The sequence below is a fragment of the Fringilla coelebs genome (assembly GCF_963513975.1).
Source record: "Fringilla coelebs genome assembly, chromosome: 4".
Classification (NCBI taxonomy): domain Eukaryota; kingdom Metazoa; phylum Chordata; class Aves; order Passeriformes; family Fringillidae; genus Fringilla; species Fringilla coelebs.
The window spans coordinates 41851795-41879563 of NC_140032.1; the positions used below are offsets into that span (position 1 = coordinate 41851795).

At 36.4% G+C, this 27769-nt stretch overlaps 1 protein-coding gene across 1 annotated transcript in view; it reads left to right on the forward strand.

Moving 5' to 3' along the window:
- Positions 1 to 27769, forward strand: part of PDGFC (platelet derived growth factor C) — a 122277-nt gene that overhangs the window by 68839 nt on the left and 25669 nt on the right. Inside the window, exons 2-3 of the mRNA XM_084204348.1 lie at positions 1904 to 2099; positions 20020 to 20200. Coding sequence (XP_084060474.1) covers positions 1904 to 2099; positions 20020 to 20200 — 377 coding nt within the window. The remainder of the gene's footprint in view (positions 1 to 1903; positions 2100 to 20019; positions 20201 to 27769) is intronic.

The window sequence follows — 27769 nt, forward strand, 5'->3', positions numbered from 1 at the left end:
TTGTCTACCTCAGTCCTCACCTAAACTGATGCTTCAGAGTTTTTCAATGCTGTTTGTACAGTGATAATTTTATTTTCAATTTTTTTTCTTTCTTTTGGACAGTGGAGGGACATCAGGATGAGTGTGGGGACGATGGCTGCTCATGGAAAGGCAGACAGCCCAAAACAGCAGTTTATATAGATTTAGAGCTCTTCAGCTGACTGCTGTAAATCTGAGAGAGCTTGTTACTGCCTTTTTAGTGTAACTTGGACTGATTTATACCTTAAATAAAGCCGGGAATTGCAAAGTCATTCCACAAAGATCAAAAACCATAGTCTCATTTTAGACATGCACACTGTGCTTTTCACAGTCTGCTCAAAAGCAATTTTCAGACCATGCATAAACTCAGTAGAAAAAGGCTAGAGTTTTGAGGTACACTGGTACAAATTTTGTAGAACAGATAAAAAGGAATATTGCAGCTTATCTGAAGAGAAATAACAAGCTTCATTCTCCAGTGACAGCAATTACTTGCCTTTGTAGTCATACAAAATTATTCTTTTGTAAGAGAAGAAATTCCACTGTGCAAAAGCAAATATTTGAAATGGAGCAAGTGGTGTGTGTGTAAATTTGATATGTCCATGTAACACTGTTGTGTATGAAGCAAATAGATGTTTTTCCATTAAAAATGGGGGAGCTTGAAGGTACTGGAGATGAAGTTCACTAAGTAATAGATATGTCTTCATTCCTTTCCCCTTTTTTATTGACTTCTCATTCATAATATGCCTGGACTATTTACAGTCCTTACTTGCAGTGCTGCTATTATCAGTGCCCTGATGATGCAAAAGAAAACACTTTTTAATATGTTGTGAAATATACCATGGTTTGTAATTCTGTTTGTGTTTTTAAGGACAAAAAGTACCACCAAGCACAGTGTCATCAGATACCCCACTTTGACATGTTTATCTGGAATGGTGGTCCTTTGAATGCTTTGGAAATAGCACTCTGGTGCACTAATCTCTGGGAAAGTAATTTTTATTATTGTTGGCTCCTGTGTTTAGCAAGCAGCTCTCAGCTGACAGGCTGCACATTATAGAAAAATGTTTGTGACTCAGCTAACAAAAACCCAATGAAGTATCTAAATTAGGAATTCTGGTTTTGTGCCTTTTTTTCTTATTACTGCATGCTGTCCTCTCTTACTGCAGTCAGTTCTTTGCAAGTGTGTGTGGATGCTGGCAAGACCACACTCCATTAGCTTGATATAAGCAGCCATCTACTTAAAAGAAAATTTACCATTTTCATACCAAAAGTAGAAGGCACAAGTCCAGAAGAATAGAAGGCAAAAGTTTGTCAGACTTTAAATTATATTTAAGTATAGACTGATTATTTTAAAATAGCAATGCAGTGCCTGTGGCCTTCTTTTCTTGCACTACATTCATTTAGCTGTCGACCTTTATATATGGCTATATTGAGGTATGCAATTGCAGTGTGTATTTTCATGTAGACTGAAGTATGTATATCCTTTTTAAATTCAAATGAATGTTCATCAGAATGCTGTTTATAAAGAAAAGTCAGAAAAATAAGGTAAAATATCTAACTGAAAAAACCCCAGTGAATAGCTGAAAAGAAAGTAGTATAAAATCTCCGGTATAAAACTACGACCTTATTTTACTACAAAATTTATTTATTAATAGCTGCTTCTGAGAATCCCTATAATTTACTGAGTGAAATACCAATCTGGCAATATACAGGTTTTAGAAAAACTCTTGTCTTATTGTTATTACATGGACTTTTCAAGCAGAAATTCTTGCCAGATGAAGAAAAGCGAACGAGACAAAAGCGCCTTTATCTGTGCATACTATACTGACACTTAGGGAAAAGGAGAAGGAATGAGTATTGATGCCTCTGTTTTCTGCCCTTCCTGTAGGTGTGCAGGACCCTCACCATGAGAAGATAATTACTGTGACTACTAATGGGAGTATTCACAGCCCCAAGTTTCCACACACATACCCACGCAACACTGTGCTAGTGTGGAGATTGGTAGCACTTGATGAAAACGTATGGATACAACTCACTTTTGATGAAAGATTTGGGCTTGAGGACCCAGAAGATGACATTTGCAAGTAAGTTTCTTTCCCTTTCCCTTAGGAAATTCTGAAAGGAGGTGATTGGAGATGAAGAAAAAAAGTATTGCTTGAGTTTTGCAAAAATCGACACTTGCATGTTAATTTATGTATGAAATGCATATTTTAAAGTATTGGTTTATGATTTTCTTTTATAGTGCTAGGGGAGGTTTTCATGCTTGAAAGCTCTGTGGTGCTCCCATTTTTACTTCTGCATTCATTATCTAGGCCATAGATATATTACAACACAAAACTGTGATATATTTAATCTCCCTCTCAAGTGAAAGTTTTGACGTCTGGGAAAATACTATTGGCAGAATGTTAGAATGATGAATGTCTAATTTTTACAGAGTAAATTTTGGTGAGTAAGTTACCTGAAGCAGAATTCAGGTCATGACAAAAAGTACTACACGGCTGTTTAAGACACCCACACCCAGTACAATATTTTAATGGCCTTAAGTTGTCAAGTTATCTATGAAAAACAGCACTTAAAGTACTGTGCTAATTGACATTCCTCAGTGGTACTGTTTTTTCCCTGACTTCAAGAAGCATCTGCATGTTCAGTCACTGGCAAATGTTTCTGTAGGACTTGTGCAATCTCTGTTTCCTTCCAGGATTCTCAGCTGAAGGCTTTGTAATTTGGGAGAGAAACTGTTGTGACATAACAGGCTTCAGCACAGATGTAGTTCTGAACCAAGCCATGTGGTTGGTAAAATTTTGGATGTTTTGTGAGGCAGTAGGACTGATGTTTCCTGTGGGAGGGTAAAAGAGGAGAGACCCTAAACTCTTGTATCCTGTATCTGTCTGTCATCTCAGCAACACATCATAAAAAGTCCTGATGTGTGAGTAGTGGTACATTGTCTGGACTCTTCAGTAAATTAAATAAAATATGTCATTTAAATGGCATTTTCTCCTTGGATGCCTTCCTGGAGAAGTACTTCACACAAGATTTTTGTTACTAGGTATTTTTTTTTCTGGTTTGTTTTTTATTTTTGTGTACATCATACACATATTTAACTTGATTCTTGTTTTCAGTTTTTCTAATTAATTGTTATTCTATTGGTTTTACATCTTGTATCAACTTCTATTAACAAATTAGAATTTTTTAGAGGTTATTTTTGCACTTATCCTTAGTTTGGGAGAAGGTGTTTATAACAGATAGGTACATATCTTTTTCCCATAATTCTAAAGAAGTAATTACCAAGGCCATATCAGTACTATACTAACAACTATAAACATAGATTTGCTTGAATGAGTGCACTCCCTTTGCACAATAAGTCTTTTCTTCAAGTAAAAACTTAGCTTGCTTTTTCTTTTCTTTGCATATGGCAGAGTGAAGTGGCAAGTGAAAGAAAATCCAGGTAGGGTGACTCATTCATCCACTTGCAAAAAGAGAAGATAAGTTAAAATATTTTATAATATTATAACTAGAATAGTATTTTAATTGTGAATAGATTTATTTTAAGTAAACAATGTGCTAAATGCAAAAGGACTGATGAATTAAGGAACAGTCACTCATAATCTCCACTCAGTTAGAATCTTATCATGCCCATATTTGTGCAGGGATACCAGGAAGCTGTATGACTGCAATTCCTGATATGTGTCCTACTGAAAACCACTGGGCTTTTTGGCTTAGAAAATTAAAAAGAGAGTTATATTTCTCTCTGGAAAAGACTTATATTTTTGATTTTAACTCTAGGATTCCTCTGAACTTTAATTTCAGTAGCAAGTTCAGTAAAGGAAGAGAAATTGCACCTTGTTTGATGTAAAGGGAGTATAAATAACTAAGAAGTTGAGGAAATAACTGAGAGACAGATGAAATATGTAAAATAATTTTTCACAGGTCAAGTAAGTTGCCGGTTACCTGAGTAATATCTCTTTATGAGTTGTGTCTTGCATATCTTACCCTTAGAGTTCCTAATAAAATTATTAATACTTCTTCCAATACTTTCAGGAGAAAAACTAGGGTTTTTTTTTATTCACTACATCCCACAGAATTTATTACTGTACTGTGCTTCTGCCGTCTTGAAACACACAAATCAGTGCTGTTGATGTAGAGTGCTCAACCATTTCTCCAAAAGCAAGTTTATATGACAAAGGACAGAATGAAACATCATGAAGTTTAATCTCTTATAATTCTATACCTTTAGCTCTGACATATGACTGAAACTAAATAAAAACTGCAGCCAGGAAACATTAGACTTTCTATGCAGTGTACAGTGTGCATCAGGATATCATTTTCTCCCTTCTGTAGTGTATGAGACAACCTCATGAGTTCCTGCTGTGGTCATTGTCACAGTTTTCAGTCTCTCTGCCTGTTTCTTAAGCTGCTCATTCTGGGTGATGCCAGGACTTTCTCCATCATCTCTGCAGACTGTGGTGCCCTGTGGTGTCAGGTCACAGGACCAATGAGAGAATATTCTGGAATATATCAGTTTAAGATAATTAGCAGTTTTTACATCTTGTAGTAATTAAAATATTGCTCATAATTTGGAGAAAAATGAAATTCAAATATATCCAGTTGTACAAATGTTTTTTGTTTAACATAGTTCTATAACAGAAACACAATAATAGTGGTGACTAAAAAATGTCATAGATGTATCCTGAAGCTGTGGCAAGTTTTTTCCTGTATCTGACCTTGGATTTCTTCAAAGTCAGTTCTGACATTTCAGGCTATTCAGTGAAGTCTTTTCATCCAGAGCAAATATCACATTTTACAGATATTTTGCAGGTACCAGTCTAGGCTCTACTTCAAATATTTTCCCAAATGCAAATCAAAGTGATCCTGCATGCCTTTTTTTTTTCCCCACTCGGTTTTTACTTGCCATTCAACTTACAGTATTTACTAATGTAGCAAACTTGCATTATAAAAAATTCTATGTTAAGGGCAGCCCTTCTGACTCAACCTCACCTGTATTAACGTGCTCATTCTGCTAATTCTCAACAGTCTTAAGCATGATTGCTGTGTAAGTTTAAATTACTGGGTTTTTAGAATAAAATTCTGGTATTTTGCCAGAAAATTCTAAAACTCTGGTATTTTAGAATAAAATTCTGGTATTTTGCCAGGTGATTTTTATCCTGATTTTACAACGGTGATGTGCTTGAAATTCATGCCCATCATGTTTTCATTCCTTTAAAGATAGTCAATGTTTTTTGGTTTTTTTCACAATAATTCTACTTCATCTGCACTTCATCCTTCCTATGTAGAAAATATTAGGAATCTCACTGTGTCCTTTCCAAAGTGAACACAAGCTGCACTTTTTTTGGAAACTAGATCCATACATGTGTCTAGAAGAGGTGTAGGTCATTTGGTTGACAGTAGGGATATATAAATCTCTGCAATACTACGGTAATTTCATTTTCATACACTGTGTTTGATTTCAGATGTGACTTGCAAATGAAAAATGTTACAAGCAAAAAAATCCCCCTTCAAACCAACCAAACAAAAAGGAGAAGGATGTAACTCTTGGGTGTTTTGTGCAGTACTGTTTACGTGATAAAAGTGGCAGTGAATTCCTAGCAGAGGCATTGCGAATTTGGATTGTGTATGCCTGCCCTTTCTGATGAAATGAAAATGCAGTTTTTCTGCTGATGATATGGTAGCTGATGTGACAGGTCATTATTTTCATGATGGTAGCCCCTCAATCCTGTTTTAATCATAAAGCCATTAGACTCCTGTGCCAGACAGCTCCTATTGCCAGGGAGCTGCCATAACTCTTCCTGACCAAAAACTGACTTTTGCTCAGCTGTTGCTTGTTGTTCAAATTTGTTACTTTCTGTCAATAAGAACATGAAGTGATAACAGCTTTATGATTAACTCCTCTGTGACAGGAAGACATAGATTTAGCTTTCTTCCAGCAAGAGCATAGATACTGCACTTGACCTTGAAGGGAAGTCTGATGATGTGAGTTGGTTGGAGCATTAGAGTGCAAGGCAAAAATAGGAAAGGGGGAGGAAAGAATCTTTCTTCCATCAGGAGCATGTATCAAACTTGCTCTCTCCCTGTGCATGGAGTGGCTCTAGTTGTTCATCTGAGTAGTGTTTGCAGCTGTTCTTTCTAATCATCTGATGATTACAGTCTGAATTTTATTATATATAATAAAACACAGAAATGTGTCACAAATCCAAAGTGCAATTACTGTAGCTAAGGTGATAAGGATAAAATACACGAGTAAAAGGCTGTGGAACTAACTGATAGTAGAATAATAAATGCCATTTTAGCGGCATCTTCATTTTAGGATGGTTACACTAATTTCCAACTCTCTTTAGCCCTCTAATAATTTAAATTATCAACTATAGTTTGTTTTTTTAGGGGGGAGGGAGGCTTTTAGCAGCTGCAGATGTGAGTCTGTTCATTTACATGTATAAATAAAGCATTAACCTATAAGGCTTTGGAGGAGACTTAAAAGCTTGTCTGCTTGATATGTGCAATTTGTGGAACTTTTTCCTGAAGAAAATGAGTTAAGCTGGAGGCAGCCATCAGTGCTAACATAGGATAAAATCTATGCGACTTGGTTTTCCTCTTCCTGTCAAATTCAATACTTAATTTTTTAATCCTGGAAATATTCTTCCTCTGAGGATTCTTAGGATGATGCTTTATTATTCAGTGCCACATGCATTAAATTCACTACCTCCCCTTTCTGTGTTTCCTTAGGCTACTTTCCTTCACTGCAGATCTGTTGTGACTGAGCTATTGCCTTCCATTCATGGAACATCAAGTTTCTGTGGTAGAAGCTGTAATCCAGGCTGCTTCACCAGTCATATGTGTTCCTAATGAATGTATTGTTAGAAAATTGTTTATGAAATTAAAGAATTAGAAGATTTGACTTAGTCTGACAGCACTGAAAAAGGTGTATTAAAGAGGAAACATACAGACACTGTCTTTCATCTGTGGCTATGAAGAAGGAAAATGTTTGTTTAGCAGTCTTTTTTTTTATTTTGCACAATTTGTTTCAAATGAATGCTAGACAGGGATAATTTACAGTAAACACAATAAAAAGATAAACTTTTTTTTTTTGCATAATTTTCCAAAGAGACCTTTCTGTGTAACATAAACCACAATGAGTTACTTGCATCACGTGGAACTTTGTTTCTTGTTATTATTACAGTGTCTAATATGTGGGGTAAAATATGAATGCGTAACAGTGGCTCTCTAATGCCTTGGTAAATAAGACAACAGAAATTTTGCTTCTGTTTTTCTCCTTTGTATGAAAGCATCATGCAGCATCAAGAGAGTACCTGCATGAAAGGATAATGTCAGCATCCTTTTCTTCTATTCAGAAGAAATTCCATCCCACATCCTGCCCCCTAGGGGAAAAAAAAAGTTTGCTTTTCTTGTTTTACCTTGGTGCATTGTAGAGTCAATGTTGGTATATGTGTGAAGACTACACCAATATGGAGCATAGATTTGTGAAAGAAAAATAACTCTTCACATAAAGTAAGTATTACTTCTGGGGCTTTTGAGGGCAACAAGTTCCTTATCAAGGTCTAGTTCCCAAGAAAATTGTTTTCTGGACACAATTGATGGGCTGACTTTACTATCAGTGATAAATTCTTCTCATTGACTGTGGTTACAGAGGGTGAAGTTATCTCCTGAGTAAGTACAAAGTTCAAGTTGGCTTTGAGTAACTGGATAAGGACCTGTAAGTGAACTCTGTATTTAAAGTGGAATTGGTGCAGACAATGTTCACGGTGACTCATGTTGCTAAGTAGCTGGGCTGCTGGGATTTTTACTGCTTCCTCACATATTTCTGAAGATGAAGAGGTTGCTGTTGCCACTTTTATTTGAGAATTCAGAAAAGAGTCCCCAAAAATTTTAAGGCTTCAAACTGTTCCCAGTTGAACCCTCAAAACATTGAGTACCAAAACCCACAGAATCCTGAAAGCAGAGACAAAAGTTATAGTGAAGACTAATCCTTAAAACTCTTTTCTTACAGCTGTTGCCTTAGAATTTCAGAATGTTCCATTTTAACCACCTGTTTTTTTATGAGATAATCTCCAATGATAGATGTTCAACTTGGGCAAATGCTGGGTTCTGCACGTGAGATGGGGCAACTCTGGGTGTACAGACAGACTGGGGAATGAGAGGCTGGAGAACAGTGCCATGGAAAGGGAGCTGGGGATCTTGGTCAGTTGCAAGCTGAATATGAGTCAGCAGTGCCCTGGCAGCCAGGAGGGCTCAGTGTGTGCTGGGGAGCATCAGGCACAGCATCACCCACCAAACAAGGGAGGGGATTGTCCCTCTCTGCTCTGCTCTGGGGCAGCCTCACCTTAAACACTGTGTGCAGTTTGGGGTGCCACAATATAAACATTAAAAAAAAAATAAATTAAGCAGTTAGTGAGTGTCCAGAGGAGGGCCACAAGGATGGGGAAGGCTCTGGAGTGGAAGCTGTGTGAGGAGCAGCTGAGGTCACTTCAGCCTGGAGGAGAGGAGACCTCACTGCAGGTACAACTTCCTCGTGAGCAGAAGAGGTGCAGGTACTGATCTCTATGATATATATGATATATATGATATATATCTCTATGATATATATGATATATACTGATCTCTATCTCTGTGTGACCAACCGTGGGACCCGAGAGAATGGCCTGAAGTTGCATCAGGGGAGGTTTAGGTTGGATATCAGGAAAAGGTTCCTCACCCAGAGGGTGATCAGGCACTGCAACAGCTCCCCAGGGAAGTGGTCACAGCACCAGCCTGACAGGGTTCAAGAAGTGTTTGGATAATGCTCTTGGGCACAGGGGGTGACTCTTGGGGATGGTCCTGTGCAGGGCAGGAGTTGGACCCGATGATCTTTGTGGGTCTCTTCCAACTCAGAATATTCTGTAATTCTGTGAGATTTGACACATGGGTGGGCTGGGCTCTGTTTAGGTGACTCTACATATCAGTCATACTGAAGTGTCTCATAATTGGCTGTAACTTCTGCAAAAATAACAGAGTTAAAATTTATTATAGTTCTGTTCTGTGACTCAGATCCATTTGGAAAGGAATGATTCATTAATATACAGGGTTATAAAAAGCATATGAACTCTCATTCTTCAACACAAAATACTTAATTTTTTTTCCCAACACATAAATAACTTGTTAATCATTTTTATTCAAAGTCTGAAATGGGGACATATAATTTAAATGGTTGGGATGAGTTCTAGCATTCAAGTGCCTTGGTCTAATTGAAATACTGATGGCAGAGAATTAGTATGAAGTACCTAATTTAATCTGAAATCCTTTGTAGCAGCATTGATGTTTTATCAGTGGCAGAAAGGTGGCATTTAAGTAACAGTGTGTAGAAGATTACATAAAACTTGTGTCAATATAGGCTGATGGAGTAATTTCTTCTGATGTTTGTGGAGCGGTTTTTTATGGTTTTGATTTTTAATTGTTTTTGATCCATTTGCAAGACAACTAAAAAGCAGTTCCAGTGCAAGAGACGTTTGGATGCTAAACGGATGAGTGGAGGATGGGGATCAAAATTTGTAAGAAGTTATATTGATTTAGGAGCAGAGTCCTCCGCTTATGTAAAAATTCTTCTTTTATATATAAAGAAAATAGTTTTATACTACAAAAGTTATTTCTCTCATGTGAATTGCAATGTAACAATATTGCAATGTATCAATTTAATGAATAGAATTCTAATGAAGAATCAAAAAAACTTATGTTTTCTGCTTTCTTAGTGTTTTAAAGAAAAAATGAGTAGATTTTTTGCATAAAAATAAATATCTGGATCTGTTTCTTCTCTATTCTGATTTCATTGATCAAAACTATTGTGGGATTTTTTTTTGTTTTGCTGTTTGGTTTTGGTGGTTTGGTTTATTTGGAATTTTTTAAGAAATATCTTCCTTTTGGATATTGCATGATTCCAGAAAAAACATTCCACGCAATGCAAACATTAACTCTTCTTTCAGCTGGTCCCATCCTTTTGGTTTAGCTGCTGTCCACCCAGTGTGGCAGAGGTGTGTACAGTATCCAGCAGTATATCCTTTCTTTTGGGTTCTCTACTGCTTTATTAAAACCTGCTTAATACCATTCTCATGATAAGAGATTTATAAGTGTGACAAAGCAGATATCACAGGCAATAAAAGGATAAAAACAAATCAGGAAAGCAAAGCTCAGTGTGATTACAACTGAGGCTACTCTGTAACGCACATTTCAGAGGCTTCAAGAGTAAACTCTTCTATTGTACAGAAAGGGCTTAAAGCTGCAAAACTATTCTCTAAGCAAATCAGAAGGAAACATATGAAAGGAAAAGGGAAGGAGATGCTTCTCTGGGTGGAATGGGAGGACAGCAGAGCACAGGTGATGTGATCAGAAGGGCACTCTGCTCAAACCTAGAGACTGCATTCTCACCCACCCACTTTTCCCTCAGTTTCTGTAAATGCAGCATTCATTTTTAGTATCCACTGTTGCTAGAGGACACTATAATAGATATTATTTTGGAAGTAATTTGATGCCTGTTTTCACAGCCTGGATGAGTGTGTAGGAGAATGATTGCTGATAAGTGGGCAGTTGTCAAAATCCCTTACTCCTTTTTCACACCAGAGACTACAGTCATTGACTTAAAAAAAAAAAATTAGTCTTCTTAAAATTTCTTCCTGGTCCTCTCAATCTCAAGCAAGCTGTTTGAATAAAGTAAACTGTGTCCCCACTATCAAAATATTTTTGTAAATGGTCCCAATCCTAATTTATTGCTTCTAAAATAGTTTCATGTTACCGTTGTTGGCAGTGTTTCTAATGGTGGAGACCAAAATTTTTTTCTTTGAATGTGGATGTGGAACTGATGGGTCTCGCTTCTTTCTAAGCTGTTCTGGCAGCAGTTGTTGATGGAGTTCTCTGCTCTTAGCCTACCACTTATTAAAATATAGAAGCAAATCTCTACTTTCAGGGGCAGAAAAACATACTGTGAGCCACCACCACCGGAGCTCAGTGACACACACAGACCCTGTAGCCGCCTCTAGTGTCTGGTGGAGCTCAGTTTAGCCCCTGATGACAAGACTCCTCAAGCTGCAGTCAGGACCAGCAAAATAATCTAAAGTTACCCCATGTAGTGTCTAAATAGGTCAGTTTAGCATAGCATACACTCCCTTCCTGAAGTTTTCTGATTACTGAAAGTCTGAGTATGGTCAAAATGTTACTTACCATTAGGTACAAAAGCCGGATTGAACTGGAATAGCAGACATTCCAACTCTCCTCTTCCTAGATGGATGGTGTGTTTCTTCACCTGTTGTGCAGCTTTTCCTTTTACCTTTCTCCACTTGCCCTCTTCCTAAATGCTGTCCTTGCTTCTTTAAGTGTATCATCAACATTTTAACAAGGGATGTTTCTCACATGCAGTCATAGACAGCATTACCAGCAAATATTTTCAGCCAGACAAGTTAGTTACAGTCCAGTCTTGCACTCAATGCTGCTCCATTAGGATCAAGTAGAAGTAAATTGTAATGCAATTGGCATCAGTCTGATCATCAGGACATCTGAGAAGATGCATGTGAATCGGAAACTGCAGGAAGAAAGATGCATTATTGTAAAAACTATTGGGTGGTCATGTGGGAGCATCATGGGGGTTTTATAGGGTAAAATTACTAGATCATCTCATTTTCTGAAAGTAGCATGTGAAGAGAGAGACCAACACTGTAGCAGCAATTATTTAGACATATCTCTTTAGACTAGCCTTTGATTCATACACTGTGGCTGGACTGAAAATAGATTTGCATAATTTTATGAACATCAATTTCTAACTAGTAAAACTGAAGTGAGAGGAAACTTACACTCCTTAGGTGAAAAGTGATCTCCTGCTAGGATTGGGAATACATTTCTTTTCTAGCTCATGCAGACTGGTCTGTTACATCACAGGGTTTTTTCACCTTCTGTTTGAGTAGCAATTACTAGCCTGTCCTGAGGCAGAATATCAGACTTTGTGACAACTGCTCTGTCCTGGACTGGTAAATCCTGTGTGCAGGTGTAGCTGCCAAGAGGCCATATGTTATTGTGAGCTAAAGAAAATAAAGGTGTTTTCATTTAAATGAAGGTAGAGAGAGCCCCAGCCTCCCCTGAAGTAGGCAGGAGGAGAGAAAGGGGATGTGAGGAACTTACCCAGGCATGTATTGGTGTTCTAATATCAGAGGCTGCTTGAGGAGAAGGGAAGCAGCCTGCGCTGCCCTGGAAGAATCTTGGCATTGATAAAAATGCTCCTTATGCTCCTTATGGTTTTTTTTCATCAAAAACTATACTTTTGAATATTGCTTAGCCAATAGTCTGCGCATCATTGACTGGAGACATTGCTGCGTTACAGGATTTATATCCTGGAATATCTTGGAGAGTGCGTAAAGGAGAAATTACTCTTTGGGATACTGGAATAAATATTTCTAATGCTGCTTGAAAAGCAATGGTATAATATGTGTCTGTGGATTCACAGAAGCCGGAACAGATACATTGACCACTATGAACAGTGTGAGTAGAGGAAGAAATATTATAGTGGCTTAGAAATAGTGCTTTACAGCCTTGGCTCTAAATGTGAACTCTAAGGTCCATTAGAGTTTTTTGTTTTCTACAAAATGTTGATCTGTACAGTAGGAACATGTGATTTATTACAATTGCTGTAATTCCCAAGATAAAATATACCAGACTTTACAGAGGAGTCCTGGGAAGAATTTGGTAAAGCATTTAGTTCTCCAAAATCTGGAATGTGAAGTACTGTACAGTGCAGGACAGTTATTGAGCTGATTCACTCTGTGAGGAGAGACAGCAGCTGCATCTTTATGAAGGCAAAAATGCTTTGGAGAGTGTAGTGTCCAGTGTAGCAGGACCCTCAACTTTGGTGTTCATTTCTACACAATGTTTTATTGTAACAGCAGAAGACAAAGCCAATAATAGCAGTACTGCTGTACAAAACAGTAAAATATTGTGTCCAATTACCGTTTTTTGTTGTGTGTGTTATTATTTAGTTCATAACTGATGCAGAATACTAGAAGGTCCAGTGAATAGCACAAAGTAGACAGCTGGAGGTAAAATGGTACAGGAAAGGGTTTCTTATAAATGTTACCCATTTTTAGTCCTTGAAAAATAACCTTTCCAAGTAACTTCTAATTTTGTGGAAAATCTTTTTTATTTGTTTTATTTTATAAGACTACAGGAGAATCTGTAGTCTGATAGGAAAAAACTGTGAGTGTTGGAAATCCTTGGAATCTTCATCTACACAGAACTTAATTCTTTGAATTTAAAGATAAAGGCCAAAGTAAGTACATAGACTGGAGCATCATTTGCAAGCTTATTTATATGTGTACATTTTTTCCAAGCTTAACCTTTTCCCCAAATTCTTTTTTGATATATAGTAATAGTGATGGTATGAAATGTCATGCACTTTTTTTGTTTATATGTCTATTGTACTCATAAAAGGCCATTTTTGGACCAAATTTAATCTGTTTTTTAAAAAAGCCAAATATATTTCTAACTGGCATTAGGAATACTGTCATTCTGTAATGCAATGAAGATAAGTATAAGTAGCTTCTAAGAAATTTGACAATCGGTGTTTTAAAAGAAAGAGTTTGGGAAACCATCTTCTTTCCTTACCTCCAATTCTGATTTGCAGGATTATACTGTCTCTTTCTATAAGATACTTATTCAAGTGCTTGAAATGCTGTATGAATTGAAGTTGCATGGGTATAAATTAGTTTGTAGCAGAGGCTGAATTCTGTGCTTCTGCATTCCTGAAATTACTTGTCTATGTGCTTAATCTGTATCAGTAGTTTAATATATGCTTAAATAGTGAAAGCTTGCTGTTTGAACAAGCTGGAATTGTTTTTGTTTCAGAGCTTGAAGTACATTTACCAACACACCTAGTTTGCAATTTCTCATTCTTGTCCCTTTGTCCCCACAAGGCAGATGTAACTTTCAGAGGCTATGGGATAGTCATGTGCTCGTGGTTGAGAAATATAAGTGTTTATCACTGCACCTAAATATCAGTCATGAGGATTTATTTCCTAGATACAGTTGTGTGCCAACTTCCTAGTCATCAGGGAAATGTTTTCAGCAATACACTGTTTATTAATTGGCACTGAAGTAAACTTTTGATATAAATGGGAGTTTCGAGGAAGAGACACGTTTCTTTGAGCTTCTTATTTTTGCATGCAGTGCCAAAATGCATTCACCAAGGAACAAAAGCTGCTTTGCAAAATGCGTATTTCTCACCTTCACATGGTACTGATCCGCAGAAAATGGAAAATATAATTTCTGGTAGACTAGAGTGTGGTAATGCAGCAGTTAATTTCTCCAAATCAAACAATCAGTGCATCCTTTTAATAAAACGAATTTGAATGTTTGGAGAGTAGACTTTGGGGGTTTTAACTCTGTCTTGTTTTTCCTTTCCACTTGTAGTGTGGTTAAGTGTATATTTATGATCAAAGTGGCTTGCAATGAATGAAAGCGAAGAGAATTGAAATCTAAGGATTAAACTTTTTTTTTTCTTGTATTCTAAATAACAAGGTAGAAATACAGAGAGAGCTGTGTGGTTGTGGTAGAAGCCTCAGGCTGTTAATAATCAGTGTGAGAAAAGATTAAACAGGGAGAACCATGGCAACCATGTAACATTTGTGAATGAATCTGTGTTTCCATAAGGCAGTTCCTAATGTGCAGTACTGCGTATTCTAAAATTGATGTATTCAAAGCAGGTTGGCAGAGAAACTACAATCCATATTTGGGGAATGGCAGTTAGAAATGTTCTCTGTTTATACCTTGAGTATCTTTATTTCATGGAACATGTAGACACGCCAGGATACTTGGGGGTTTTGTGCTCATTCGTTGGCTGGAAGTGATGTCTACTGCTAGAAGTGATGTTTGTATATAATTAAACATCATTTTCTGAGTACAAAACCTGACCTCATCAGTTATTTATTTGGATTATATCTGGGTTTGTTGTTTCTTTCCAGCGACTGTTATGACACAGTGTGCATAAGATCAGCAAATACAGAAACTACCATGGAAATTTATTTCTCATCAAATCACTGGTGTTCCATCATCTTTTCTCTGTTTATATGTTAAAAGATCAAGCATGATGATTTCATGACAGAAATCATAGAACTTAAGCCTTTTCTTAATTGTTGGATGGTCTGCAATGATAGCCAAAGGAGTTTCCTCTTGCAGGAGAAGACACTGCCAAGTCCTCCTAAAGAGGGTGAGTCTTAGGGGTAAAACACCCATGTTGTGAGCCTCAGGAGCTGGAGTCAAATGACTCTGGGTAGCTTTGTTTGGAAATTCATATTGGAAAAACAAAACCCAGAGGGAATATTTAAAATAATTAACATTTTGTATTGGCTAGTTTTTGAAAAATGTTTTGTTCCAGTATCCTGACTTTAGTGTCACTTGAAGCAGCCCCAGTTAAATATTTCTGGTGATGCTAAACAGAATAATCTTTACTGAGCTTTTTCCCTCTATGGAGTTTTCTGGGGCTGTCACAGAGACACCATTTAAGTCAAGGTGCAATCTCCCTTCTGTCCCTGCAGGAAATCTGCTTTCTGAGTTCTTTTCTCTGCTGCCTATATGGCAGGTGACATTATTCATAGCTAACTTTTACTGATGTGCAGTGGAATTAATTAGCTCCTCTGAAGCTTGCAAACTTGAGCAATAGGTGGTTGTGCTGCCTGACCCGGTCACATTGTAAAGTAAAAAATAATACCTGAGTTAAAATTTCATGTTACATAATCTGAAAAGTAGTGCACAAATACCTGCAGCTTCATTATTACCAATGACTTAAATTTTGTGTCATTTGGTTTTAATTTCACGTGATGTATCTTTTGGGTCTGTGCCTTTGTCTTTGAGGAAAACTTAATTTTGTCTCAGTGAGAGAGGTAGTATTGTTATTAAAAAAAGAAAATTCTCCACCTGTTGAATGAATGATGGAGTATGCTTTTCTTTTTATAACTGTAGTGATATGTCTGTAGGCTTGTTGCTTACCTGGAATAAATTTTTTTCTGTAATTTAGCATGCCACTCTGTCCTTTTCTTCCTTCTTGAGGTCCTCCTATTTTCCCTCTGCCCTTTATCATAATATCTTCATTTGTCTTATCATACATCTTTGCTGTATATTGGCCTGCAGGGAACAACAAAGCTGCTATTAGGTACCATGGATTTGAGTCCCTCTGTCATGCTTCAGTGTTCCCTTTTCCACTCAGAAAAACGTGAATCTGCCAAACTTTGAAAAAAATGTTGTTGAGCTAAATGTTTGGCCTTGGTTTCCTCTATAGGCAAATATGTTTATTTTACAAAGAGCAATATTATTACTTACAGATGTGATTTGAAAGTGATCTAAGAAGTGAAGACTGCAAGGTATCACCAGTACCTCACACTCTGTCTGTACAAAAGCACAGTTATGTCAAATGATGGAAACCAAGACTTTTGTTTCATAGGAAATATAAATATTGCAATAGCAGAAATCAAAGTTATTTCAAATAGAGGTGAAAGAGGGAAGTAAAGTTTTCTTTAGAATGATGGTGTTAAAATTCTTATTAGTAAAATATCAAAGTTATGTTTTCATTATGACAGTTTTTAGTAATTTCCAGTGTTTCCAAAATTGAAGCTGTCCAAACCGTTTCAGGGCTATTTTACAACTGTTTGTCTGGTGAGCTGCCAGAGCAACTTGGGTGTTTTGGGTCTGCAGGTGGGTGTGCTATGCCAACCAGGAAAACCTCAGAATTCTATGTGCTTTTAAACAAGTTGGAATAGAAATGTTACATTGCCCCACAAAATGCTCTAAAAAAAATCAATAGGGATTGTTAACAACTTCTTCTTAACTAAAGAAAAAGAACCTTGTTTTTATCAAAAGGGGAAGGAAGAATAAATTTCACCTGTCACAAACTGTGTTAATGGGCTTTCTAGAGTTTTGTCTAGCATGCATCTGTATACAGATGAAAAGGTCCAACACTACTGATATGACAAATGGTTTTACCTGGTGGATTTTTGCTTCTTACATTTTTTTATATATTTGTGGAATTCTGGAGACAGAGAGAAGCCATAGAAAGGTCAAAAACTTCAAGCCAAGATAAACAGCCTGTCAGAATATGTTTAGGAAATGACAATATAAGCCACAGAAAAACATCAAGAAAGAAGAGGAAAAAATATACTCTTGGAAAATACATTTCCTTGTTGGAAAGCTGTTGAAGCTTTGAGCTGCTTATGTTTCTTCCTTGCTCCTTTCCAGTAAATTGTCTTTGCTCAGGCACCCAGGCCTTAGGGGGGAGGCTAGCTCTTCTGCAACAGGTATAACACAAGGCATGGCAAGCATCATGCCTAAAGGCCAGAGCATCTTTAGTCCCAAGAAAGGAGATTGGACTGCCCTTTTGGCATAAATTTTACTTAGTAATATTTTTAAAATATTACAGATACAGCACCAGAGCATTTCTTTAGTCATTTTCAAAGAGGCTTGTGTTTGCTCCTTTGCACACTGCAAAGAAAAGAGGGTAAGTTGGTAATTTCAACATGCATTTTAACATTTTCTTACTCCATCCCAGTTGTAAAATGGCATCTCAGTTCTTGGTTATTTATCCTAGTTCTCTTGTGTTTCAAGTACAAGCTCCTCTTGATGGGGAAATAATTTTCCATGGCTGTGCTATTGTCCCTGCTGCTCCTTAGCCCTGTGACATCAGCTGCAAAATTACGTAGCACAATAATGTAAATGCTAAAGCATCTGAACAGCTTTGCTTTGTTATTTTTACAGAAAGTTCAGACATCAATCCAGATGTGTGATGAGAGGAATTTTAGTCTCACAGAAGGCTTTTTGGCAGGTTCTCGTACACATTTAGCCTTGATAACTGACAGGAATAAAGTTATTGGTTAAAAATGTCATTATCCAAGCTGAATTTTATTCGGTTTTTCAGGATACTTATTTCCCTTAAGTTTGCCTCTCTACTAATGGAATTAATTAGCTTTTATTTGAAGGTTCTAGGATTTAAACTGTAGAATTTGAGTTTCTCTTTTACTTCAGGTGTACCAGAAGACCAAAGAGTGCAATAAAAAGTACTGCAAGTTGGGTAGAGGCACTAAGCCCCCTGACTCTCCTCAACATCTTAAACCTAAGTCAATAGATGTAAATATTAGCTTATTTCACTCTTTAAAAATCAGAAAGGTTGGTAATTGTTTCATATCCTTAACTGAAAAATAAAAAGGTTATCTTTAGAAATTTCAAAAGCTAATCTTGAAAAGAAAAAAAGCTCAGTGCTCCAAATAAACTTGATAAATGTGTTGAGCCCCGAGGCCTTAGTACAATTAATGTACACATTGCCTTTGTAATAAGTTGTATACTTGATCATAAAGTAGAAACACTGGTGGATCTGTTAAAGGAATTAGTTTGTGTTTGGGGGAAAAAGATAATGATAAAGTAATTAGTATCATAAGTTCAACAAAGATTTAAAACTGTGGTACATGGCAGTAATGGATTTTGAACACAGTTAATGAGCATATTCATTGCATTCATTTTTAATTAAGTGGAAAAAATAGTGGTCCTTTAAATGGAGATAATAAATGTGCAAGTCAGTCTTGCACAAACATGCAACACAGGAATTTATTGCCTGCTGTCTAACTAGGGAACTGGGAATCATTATAAAGATTAGATTTACTGAAAAAAAAATCCAGAAAAAGCTTTAGTAGAAAATGTTTATGAGGTAATAATTTTCACATTAAATATAGTTTGGCATATTTGGTAGAGTGTGTTTGTGTGCATGTTTTTAAAAATATGAGCCTTTGCTATCATCAGAGGTAGGACTGTTTGTGCCCTTGAAAAGGACTCTGCTATTTACGAATTTAGATTTATGTGAGATGTATTTAATATATGACTGCACATGCAAGAGGACATAAAAACATCAGAAACCTCAAAACTTTCTCAGAGGTTTGTTGTGCTCATGCATAGGATACAAATTATGGTTTAAAAGCAAAAACTTGCCTGGGGAAGCTGGAACTGAAAGCAGCCAAGTGCTTGCCCTGCTTTAACCAGCACACACTCACCTTCCCTACCCACCGGGCTGCGCTGCCACGGGGGGATTCAAGCTGGAGCAGGGAAAATGCAGCTGAAATGCTCAGTGTTTATTCTGTCAGTGGGCGGCTGGGGAGCTGACATGAAGCAGGTTAAAGCCCTGAAACCAGATGTACCTTCTAGAGCAGTGGCTTTCCATGGTTTTATGACTTGGGAACCCACTAAACATTTCCAGTGAAAACAAGGACCTTTGCATGGCACACTGAAGCTTGTTGATGGTTGACTGGCATGTCTTAGTTACCTTCCAGGGATCTGGTTGAAGCTATACCCAGAGATACCCAGACCACATGTTGAAAGCAATGAAACTAAATCAAAATTAATATGTTTCATTCCCCCTACCCATATGTTTCTTGTCAATATTTCCACAATACCAGGTTCTTTCTCACAAGCAGTGAGGTCTAAGTCTTTGCCCAACAAATGTCTTCTTGGGATATGCATCAACTCCTTCTGAGTTTCTCTAAGCCTTAACTTAGCCTTTAGGAAGTTATTCACCTCTGATATTCCAGGAAAGCAGGTTTTCAGAACCAAAAAACCCCTGAACTTTCCCTGGTGGCATGCAGGGTGACATTGCAGCACGAATTACTGTGCCACTCAGGCAATTGCAGCCTTTTTCTTCTCTGATTTTATTCTGCCCTGTCACACATGTGGTAATTGCTTTCTGTACAAGAAGCAAAACCGTACACTTGGGTCTCTTCAAAATGCTAACTCTGCTTTTATTTTCTTAACCTCGCTGCATGATTTTATTATGTATGTAAGTCAGTAGCAACTTGGGAGCTAAGTTTAAAAAAGCTGGCTGCATACTTTTAGCGTTTAAAAAAAAATAAAAAATTGCAGAGTCAGTTTATTGGTTAAACTAGGAAGCTTATAGAATTTTTGTCAGTGAATAAACATTTTATTTTCTTTTCTGTTCAGGTATGACTTTGTGGAAGTTGAAGAGCCTAGTGATGGCACTGTTTTAGGACGCTGGTGTGGTTCCAGTACCGTGCCAAGCAGACAAATCTCCAAAGGAAACCAGATCAGAATAAGATTTGTGTCTGATGAATATTTTCCTTCTGAACCTGGATTCTGCATCCATTATACACTTCTTATGCCAGTAAGTAACGTGTTTCAGATAGAAACATTTCAAGATACGAAATCTTTGAAGTGGTAGCTCAAAAGAATATTTTAATAGGGTAAGATTAATTACTGTTTATTTCTTAATAATAATAGCAGTGTGCAATCTGTCTTCCTGAATTGTACATTTTGTTTCTGTTTTTAACTGAGTGTTCCTGTGGTTCTTTTTGGATGGCTTTGGACAAGGAAGTTGTGGGCTCGGTTGTTTGTGTGGAAAATTCAGTAAAATGTTTGCATTCCTAATACTGTACTGTGGAAGAAAAAGAAAATTCCAGCTTTGAGAAGAAGACAGATCAATTTATGAATCAGCAGTATGATGTTGAAAGAGGATTGGGAAGTTACAAAAAAGGAACTGAGGAGATTAGTGTTCTTATTAGTCAGCTCCTATTAGACATACTCAACCTGATGATTATACCTAGTTCCCAAACAGAAGAGTTCTTATGATTCTAGGTGGTTTTATTAACAAAGCAGACAATTCATAATATTCATTTTTCACTGCATTTTCCTTGTAATCTGTACTTTGGACTTGAATGTGGCTTAAAGCTTGTAAGTCACAGATATTAAACTAATCATTGTCGAAAATGTGACTAATTTCAAGGTCAACACTTTTCTGTTACTATTTGCATGAAATGAAAGAGCTGTGATAGCAAAAAAATGTTTACAGAATTTTAAGGGTGAGATAATGTCCTGAAACATTAAAAAAGAGTAAAGCAGGAGCTTTTTTTAAAATATGTATTCCATATTTAAAGAGAGTAAGGACTATTTTTTGTTAAATTCCTCATAATTCACTTTCAATCTCCTAAGTAGTCTCATGGTCTGTGGTATTTGGTTGGTGGAAAATATCTCCAAGCTCAAAAAAAAAAAAAAAAATTGATTAAAAGAATCCATGTTGTCACCCCACTGAAATGTGCTTCACTCAGAATGCACTTGGCTGGCTTTATTTTTCTGCTATTTTTGCTCCTTCTCCACATTGGCAAAATTTAAGTTATTGAGAAGAATATATTTAGCATGCTGATGATGGTGTCAGTGTAGTGTAGTGGGGGTGAGATGTTTGTGTGTATATATATATATATATATATATATATATATATTTGTTCATGTTGTTTTCCTATAAATATTTTTAACTACTTATGCCTAAGGAAGAACTGCTTCTGAAGGGACTAAAGGTTCAATCTGCATATTTCACTCTTTTATGAGTTAGAATAACTTCTGTTAGTAGAATGTTATGACCTGATAGTGGTAAACTTTAAAATTAAATAAAATGTCACTCTCCAAACTTGAAATAAGGCCAGGTTTAAACATCAGTGCACCCGAGGGCAGAATGTAATAAGTGTGTTTACTTTTAGAAAATGGTAAAAGAAAAGCCACAAATACATCTATTTGTGGGGCTGGTGCCAAATTCCGTTGTCATAGCTCTAGTATTACACCTTACCTGCTATGGATGTATCTAACTCAGGTGTGATCCCATTTCCGTGGAACTGATTAAACAAAGGCACCTGAAAATAGGAGTATATGTACAATTATTTTTGTGTCATGCTGTACAAATTAACTGAGTTTATTCCTTCATATTTGATGGGGGAAACCAGTTAGAAAATTTAAATTACCAGCACTCACAAAAAAATGGTTTGATGTTCAAAATAGTTACACCTAACACATGCAAGAGGCAAGAGCAGCCCACTTGGTGTCATAAGAATTTGGGAGGAGTCCCAAAATGTGCAGTATAGCTACTTCTTATCAATTATTTTCTAAATCTACCACTAAAAGAGATATAATCTTTTTCAACAAAAAATATGGTTTCTTTGCAGAATGCAAAATACAATTGCACATTTCAGACATGAAGGATACAATTACACATTTCAGACAGCAGATTGTAAATTAAATAGATATTGTTTAGTTCCAAGATTAATCCTTCTTCTTGTACCTAAAGCAATTGGAAACCAGTGCCAAAAAAAAAAAAGTAGCTTGCTTTACAACTATAAAGTAATCTTATCCAGCTTTTCAAGAGAAAAAATTTACAGCCCCCCCTCCCACATCCCCACAAAAAAGAGGTCAGCAACAGGAATGAGCTTAAATTTTAAATGATTCTTGCAATTCATTAAGAGATTCAGTTCAATTAATTGGTCCTAAACAGTTAATTTTTTTTTCTCTTTTTTTTTTTTTGACAAGTAGTGGGAAGGGGGAGATGCCTGGTAGAGTAGAAGTGAGAGATTGTTTGGGGAGAAATGAAGCAAAACTGAAATAAAACAGTGCAAGCTTGTTTCTGTATTTGAAGGCCACACACAGAGAGGGGCACCGGACACATTTTCAGGTCTTTTAAAGAGCAAGAGAAATGGCTTTGTTTAGATCTGCTGTAATTTATTGTGTATATATACATATGTATATATATATAAAGTTTTTTTTAGTTTGTTTTTTTTTTACTTTGTATATTATATTTCAAACCAACTTCTTAAATGATAAGTAGTAGGAGAATGCTTATTGATCTGATCACTTTATTTCTAGGATTTAGTCACTCTAAAGAAAGGACTTACAGCCATTCCAATGTCAGTGGATCCAACATCATTCTCTAGAAAGGTTTGATGTGGGATTGGAAGACTGCATAAAAGCATTGCATATACTGTATACATGCAGAATGTTCCCCTGGAAAAACATGACTCTTGTCTTCAGATTCTATTAGATCTTAATAATTTGAATTCCCATTTTTAATTGAGTATCCTGGCTGCATCTGGAACTTTCTGTAATTCTGGTCTTACTCCTACTTTCTTTCCTCTATTTTATAGTTACAAGTTCATTTTGTCTGCGATACTGTGAAGTGGAAGCAAGTCTTGAAAAAGTTCATTCCTATTAAGCAAACATAGTTTGTGTTATTCCAAAATTCTTGTGCTCCTTTCAGCACAGCTGTTATTCTCAGTCACTCTTTCATGCTCTGCCCTGTCACTTACTCTGTGCTTACTGGTGAGCTGCTTCATTCAGTAAGGGCTGCCTAGTGATGGTTCTCAATTTTGACCAGCTATCCATTTATTAAAAGTCATGATTTTGGCAGCACTGTGCCACCTAAACCCTCCTAGAACTTTATTGCAAAAACAATCCATATTTCATTTCTTTTCCTCTTCTTCTCACTTGCCCTGTAGAGCAGCCACATGAAATTGAGGGAAATCTTACAAACTCTCATAATATACATTTGGGCTTCTGTCTTCCTAGTAACTTGTTTAGTTTAAACTATGTCAGTTATAAGTTTGGCAGAGAAAACTTGATGTAATAAAGTCCATTGTGAGTTGGGGAGCGGGTGAATGGGATACTTGATGCCTGAGGTGCCATTAAGGAATGCATGACTGATTGCCAAAGTAGTTATTAATTATTCAGGGCACTCAGAACAAAGCAGCTCCAGTTAAAGTTGAAGCTGGGGGTGACTGTATTCCCCTTCTTTTTTGGCATATGGTAACATGTCATTTGTCATCAAAGATCATGCCAAAGATCTTTGAAAAGAGCAGACTTAACCCTCTTTTATGCAAGTAAAGATGAAACTTCAAGAAGCTGTCTAAAGCCTGACCTGATTTAAAAGTGACTTTGGGTGGTTTGGGATTTTAGTGCAATACCTGTTTGGCTTCGTGGGTGTCAATCCAAGAGAGTGGTCTGGTTTGGTTTGCTTTGCTTTTTTCCCCTTTTGCAGGTATTTTGTTAGTATTGCTCTTGCTTTTACCAGTAATGAAAGTTAAAAAGATACTCTTTTTAAAACTATGTCATTATACTTCCTTTATTTCATCCAAGTTGGCTAAGCTTTGCTCTTTAAAGATTGAGCATATTACTTTTTTTTTGGTGGAAACTTTTAAATTTAGCTTGTTGATTGAAACAGGCAAATAAAATTAAAATACTAATAGAAAAAGTGCATAAAACTAGAACAGAGAGGAAAGCTTGTACCCTGATTGTACACTTCTATCTCAAGTCTACAGATTTCACAGCAATCAGGTGTGTTTCTCATGTGTTTGTGCTGAAGCCCAAGAGATGCTTAACTGTGGCTGCAATAACTGGAAATCCATCCAGAAACATCATAAAGAACATTATTGATCTCCTAAACAAGGTTTTTTCTACACTCTCTTTAGAAGTGGTCAAAAGGTTTTAGAAATAAAATTATTTCAGGGCTGTTTAAGCCAAGGTGGTAGGAAGAATGGGGGGAGTGGATGAGTGTTGTGTAGCAATTTGCAACTCTACATGAAGTGAAAAAGAACTGTGAAAACCCTTCATGTGGTGGGGAGGACTCTAAAACAAAACCTCTGTGTTCAGAGTTTCCACTGATTATGTACAGTGAAACCTTAATCTAGGTAATTGAACAGGCTACTAAAGATGCTCCAGTGTGCAAATTCCATGTATTAATTTTCTTTTGTGTGGCAAAAAAATCATTGTAAATCAAAGATGTTTTGGAATGAATTCTTTCTTGGAGATTCCACTTTGCATTAAATTTTTACTTAACGTCTTAGATGAGACAATTTCTTAGAAGAGACATTAAATATTACCCCAAAATACGTAGATAGGAGTGAAATGTTTCAGTTAACAAAAAAAAAATTTAAAAAAGTACAATCTGAGAGTGGCTATTATCCATGGGACTAAAATGAGTGATGGGGGGAAAAAAAAACTTGGAGGCAAAAGAACCTCTGAAGGATACTGTCTAATTAAATCATAATGCCTTTTTTTCCTGTGACCATATTTCATTCTGTCCCACAGACATCATAAAAAGTTTAAAGATCTGTGTGTGTGAAGCAGACTTGCAGAGAGACAAGGTTAGACAGGAATCTGGCAGGATTCTGGACCTGCACAGAAGTCCAGAGAAGCGTATCCTTAACCTTCCCAACCTGAGGTGTCAGTGAGGATTTTCTGAGACTCTAAAAGGAAGAGTGACATTTTGAACCATTTTGGAGTTGACATTTAGTTCTTAAAAGGAATGAGTATATTATCTGATAGCAAGTTTTGTACTTTGAAGGACAAGGTTCTTTTCCCTTTGGCCAAAATCTGAATGCATACAGTACAAACCATTTGTTTCATATTTTTCTGTGATGTTAGTCTTACAGTGGCTGAGGCTGAAAAGAATCACAAATTGTTTCATTGTTTGTGGGGAAAAAAGTAATTTAGTTTCCTTGGATTAAACTTTTTTACAAATTTATCATATATTTGACTAAGATTTAAGTTCATTGATTTGGGAAGTTTATTGAATATCACATCCTGTATCACTGAGGCAAGAGACAAAAAATTACCTAATTTTCTTATTTCTAAATAAATAGCAATAATTTCAAAATTAAGTGCAATTGCATTACCACAAATGTCATGCTTTTTTTTTTCCTGTACAAATTTTCTCCCTGAAAGATTCAGGAGTGTTCAGCAAATATCAAAGTGGTTTTTAAATGAAACATTAATATAAGAGTTAAAACTCTTTAATTTTCGAGTTTGGGGACATTTTTTGAAAGAAAGTATTGAGGGGCAATCTCAACAAGTGACATGGACAAGAGCATGTGAAAACTACTCTCCTTTTAGTTCTCTAGAGCATTATGTCCAAGTTAGATCCCTCTCTGTCAACTTGTTTCAAGCAGAAATTATTACAAGAGATGGGGTAATGCATCTGTCAAGGATAAGCAGGCAACCTTTATTGCTCTTTGTCCCAAATAATGTCTTTGATCACATATTAACCCTCTCCTCCCAGATGAAAGCAGACCATAGAATGATTCAGTGGAAACAATTAAATACCCTAAAAAGTGAAAAAGTTTAGAAAATGTATTGGAAAAGTATTTCAAATACATGAGGCAATCTCTTTTCTTCATTCTCTGTAAATTACCCAAAGGATTTTGTTAAATTGCCAGTTAGTAATGAATATTTATATTGTCAGGGACTCTTTTTTAGTATTTGAAAACTTTATTAGTGTCTCATAGCATTTCAGCATAAAAGTTTATGTATGCATAGTTTACTTGGAAATGAGGTTTACGTGGTCTATAATTTACTTATTTGTAGTGTTCTAGTGTAAGTTTTAATGTTGTGTGCTCTGCTGTTTTCAAAAATTTAGAGGTTTTCTATGAGGGTCCTCAAACTAAAAAAAAACTTCAAGCAAGCCTGTAACTTAAGAGCAATCTGTATATATATAAAAATGTCACTCTTCAGCTGTAAACTCAGTGACATTCATGTAATTGGAGCTTTGGATGCTACTTCAACAGAAATATTTCAAAATGATGTTCAAATGTTCCTTTAGTCTTGCAAGATTATTTTGTAGTCATGGTTGAAGTTTATTTGTTCAATCTAGTTGATCATATCTATCCTAAAGAATGCAGTGTCTCAATTATTTGTAATTTTTTCTTTAGTCCTTTCCTAAGTATTTTATAAGCTACTTTTCACTTGTTATGTTTGCTTAAAAAACCCAAACCATCCTACCTCCAAAAACCCTGAACAAAAAAAGGCAACAAAATGTCTGCACACAAAAAGTCCCACAAAAAAAACCCAAACAAAAAACACAAAGAACTCCTAACACCACCTTCCTCTTCCACAAAGTTTTTTTAGCAGTCCCTATTTTTTATACTTTAAGTACTACAGAATTGTCTAGTCAACTATCCCTTCTCTAATTTTCAGGACCAACATTTTTGAGAAAGCATGCTGATGGCTTCTCTAGAAATTCCAAAGCAAAGTGATTCTATCCCATTCCCAAAGTAATCCCCTGTGTAACTGGCACAATCCTGATTTTTTTTTTCTTTCAAATCACACTGAGACATTGTGTCTGACGTGGTTGCTAACTGAAAAAAAGGTAAGCAAATGTATATTTGATACTAGGTTTGAGGCACCACCATAGTTTTCAGTTATGCCTTTTAGATGCACTCCATTCCTGTTCTGTCCCCATTCAATAAAAATGTCTTAGTCATGCCACAGTCCTATCCTTGCCTCAGCCCAGCAAAGCAGGCAATGCTAAATTTTCTTACTATGATTCTAGTAGGAAAAGGCAAAAGCAGAAATGAAATGAAAGAAGTCAACATAGAAGAGTGCAACTTCTCAATTTATTTTATTTCATTTAATTTTCACCTGCTAGAGCTGTGAAGGGGGAAACTATAGACATTTGAGATAAACTCAGCTGTGGAGCAGCTTCTGTAGGTGGTTTACAGCACAATCGAGGTCCACAGGATGGTAGAGGCACCTCTTTAAATTCAGGAGGAAAATTCTTGACAGAGTAATAACACTGTGTAGTAGCTTCAGGGTAATAGTTTGCTTGTGGGAAGATTAATGTGGGATATTGGTAGTGGTGTTAAGACAAATCCTTTTCTTTCTGAGAAGGGGTAGTTAATAAGCACTATGGGAATACCAAAATTTGCACCTGTCTTTTCTTTGCAGTACCTGGCCTCTGGTGTTACAGATGGGGATTATGAGCTGTCATTTGTTAGCTTCTATAAGTGCTCAAAACCTTTTTAATGATGATGATGAAAGGTTTGTCTGAAGAAGCCAGGATTGTTGTTGAAAAGCTTTCAGTTTTGTTTTCATGGGAAAGTCTAGGAAATCACAAAGCTGTCACATCTGTTCTTGCAATTATCTC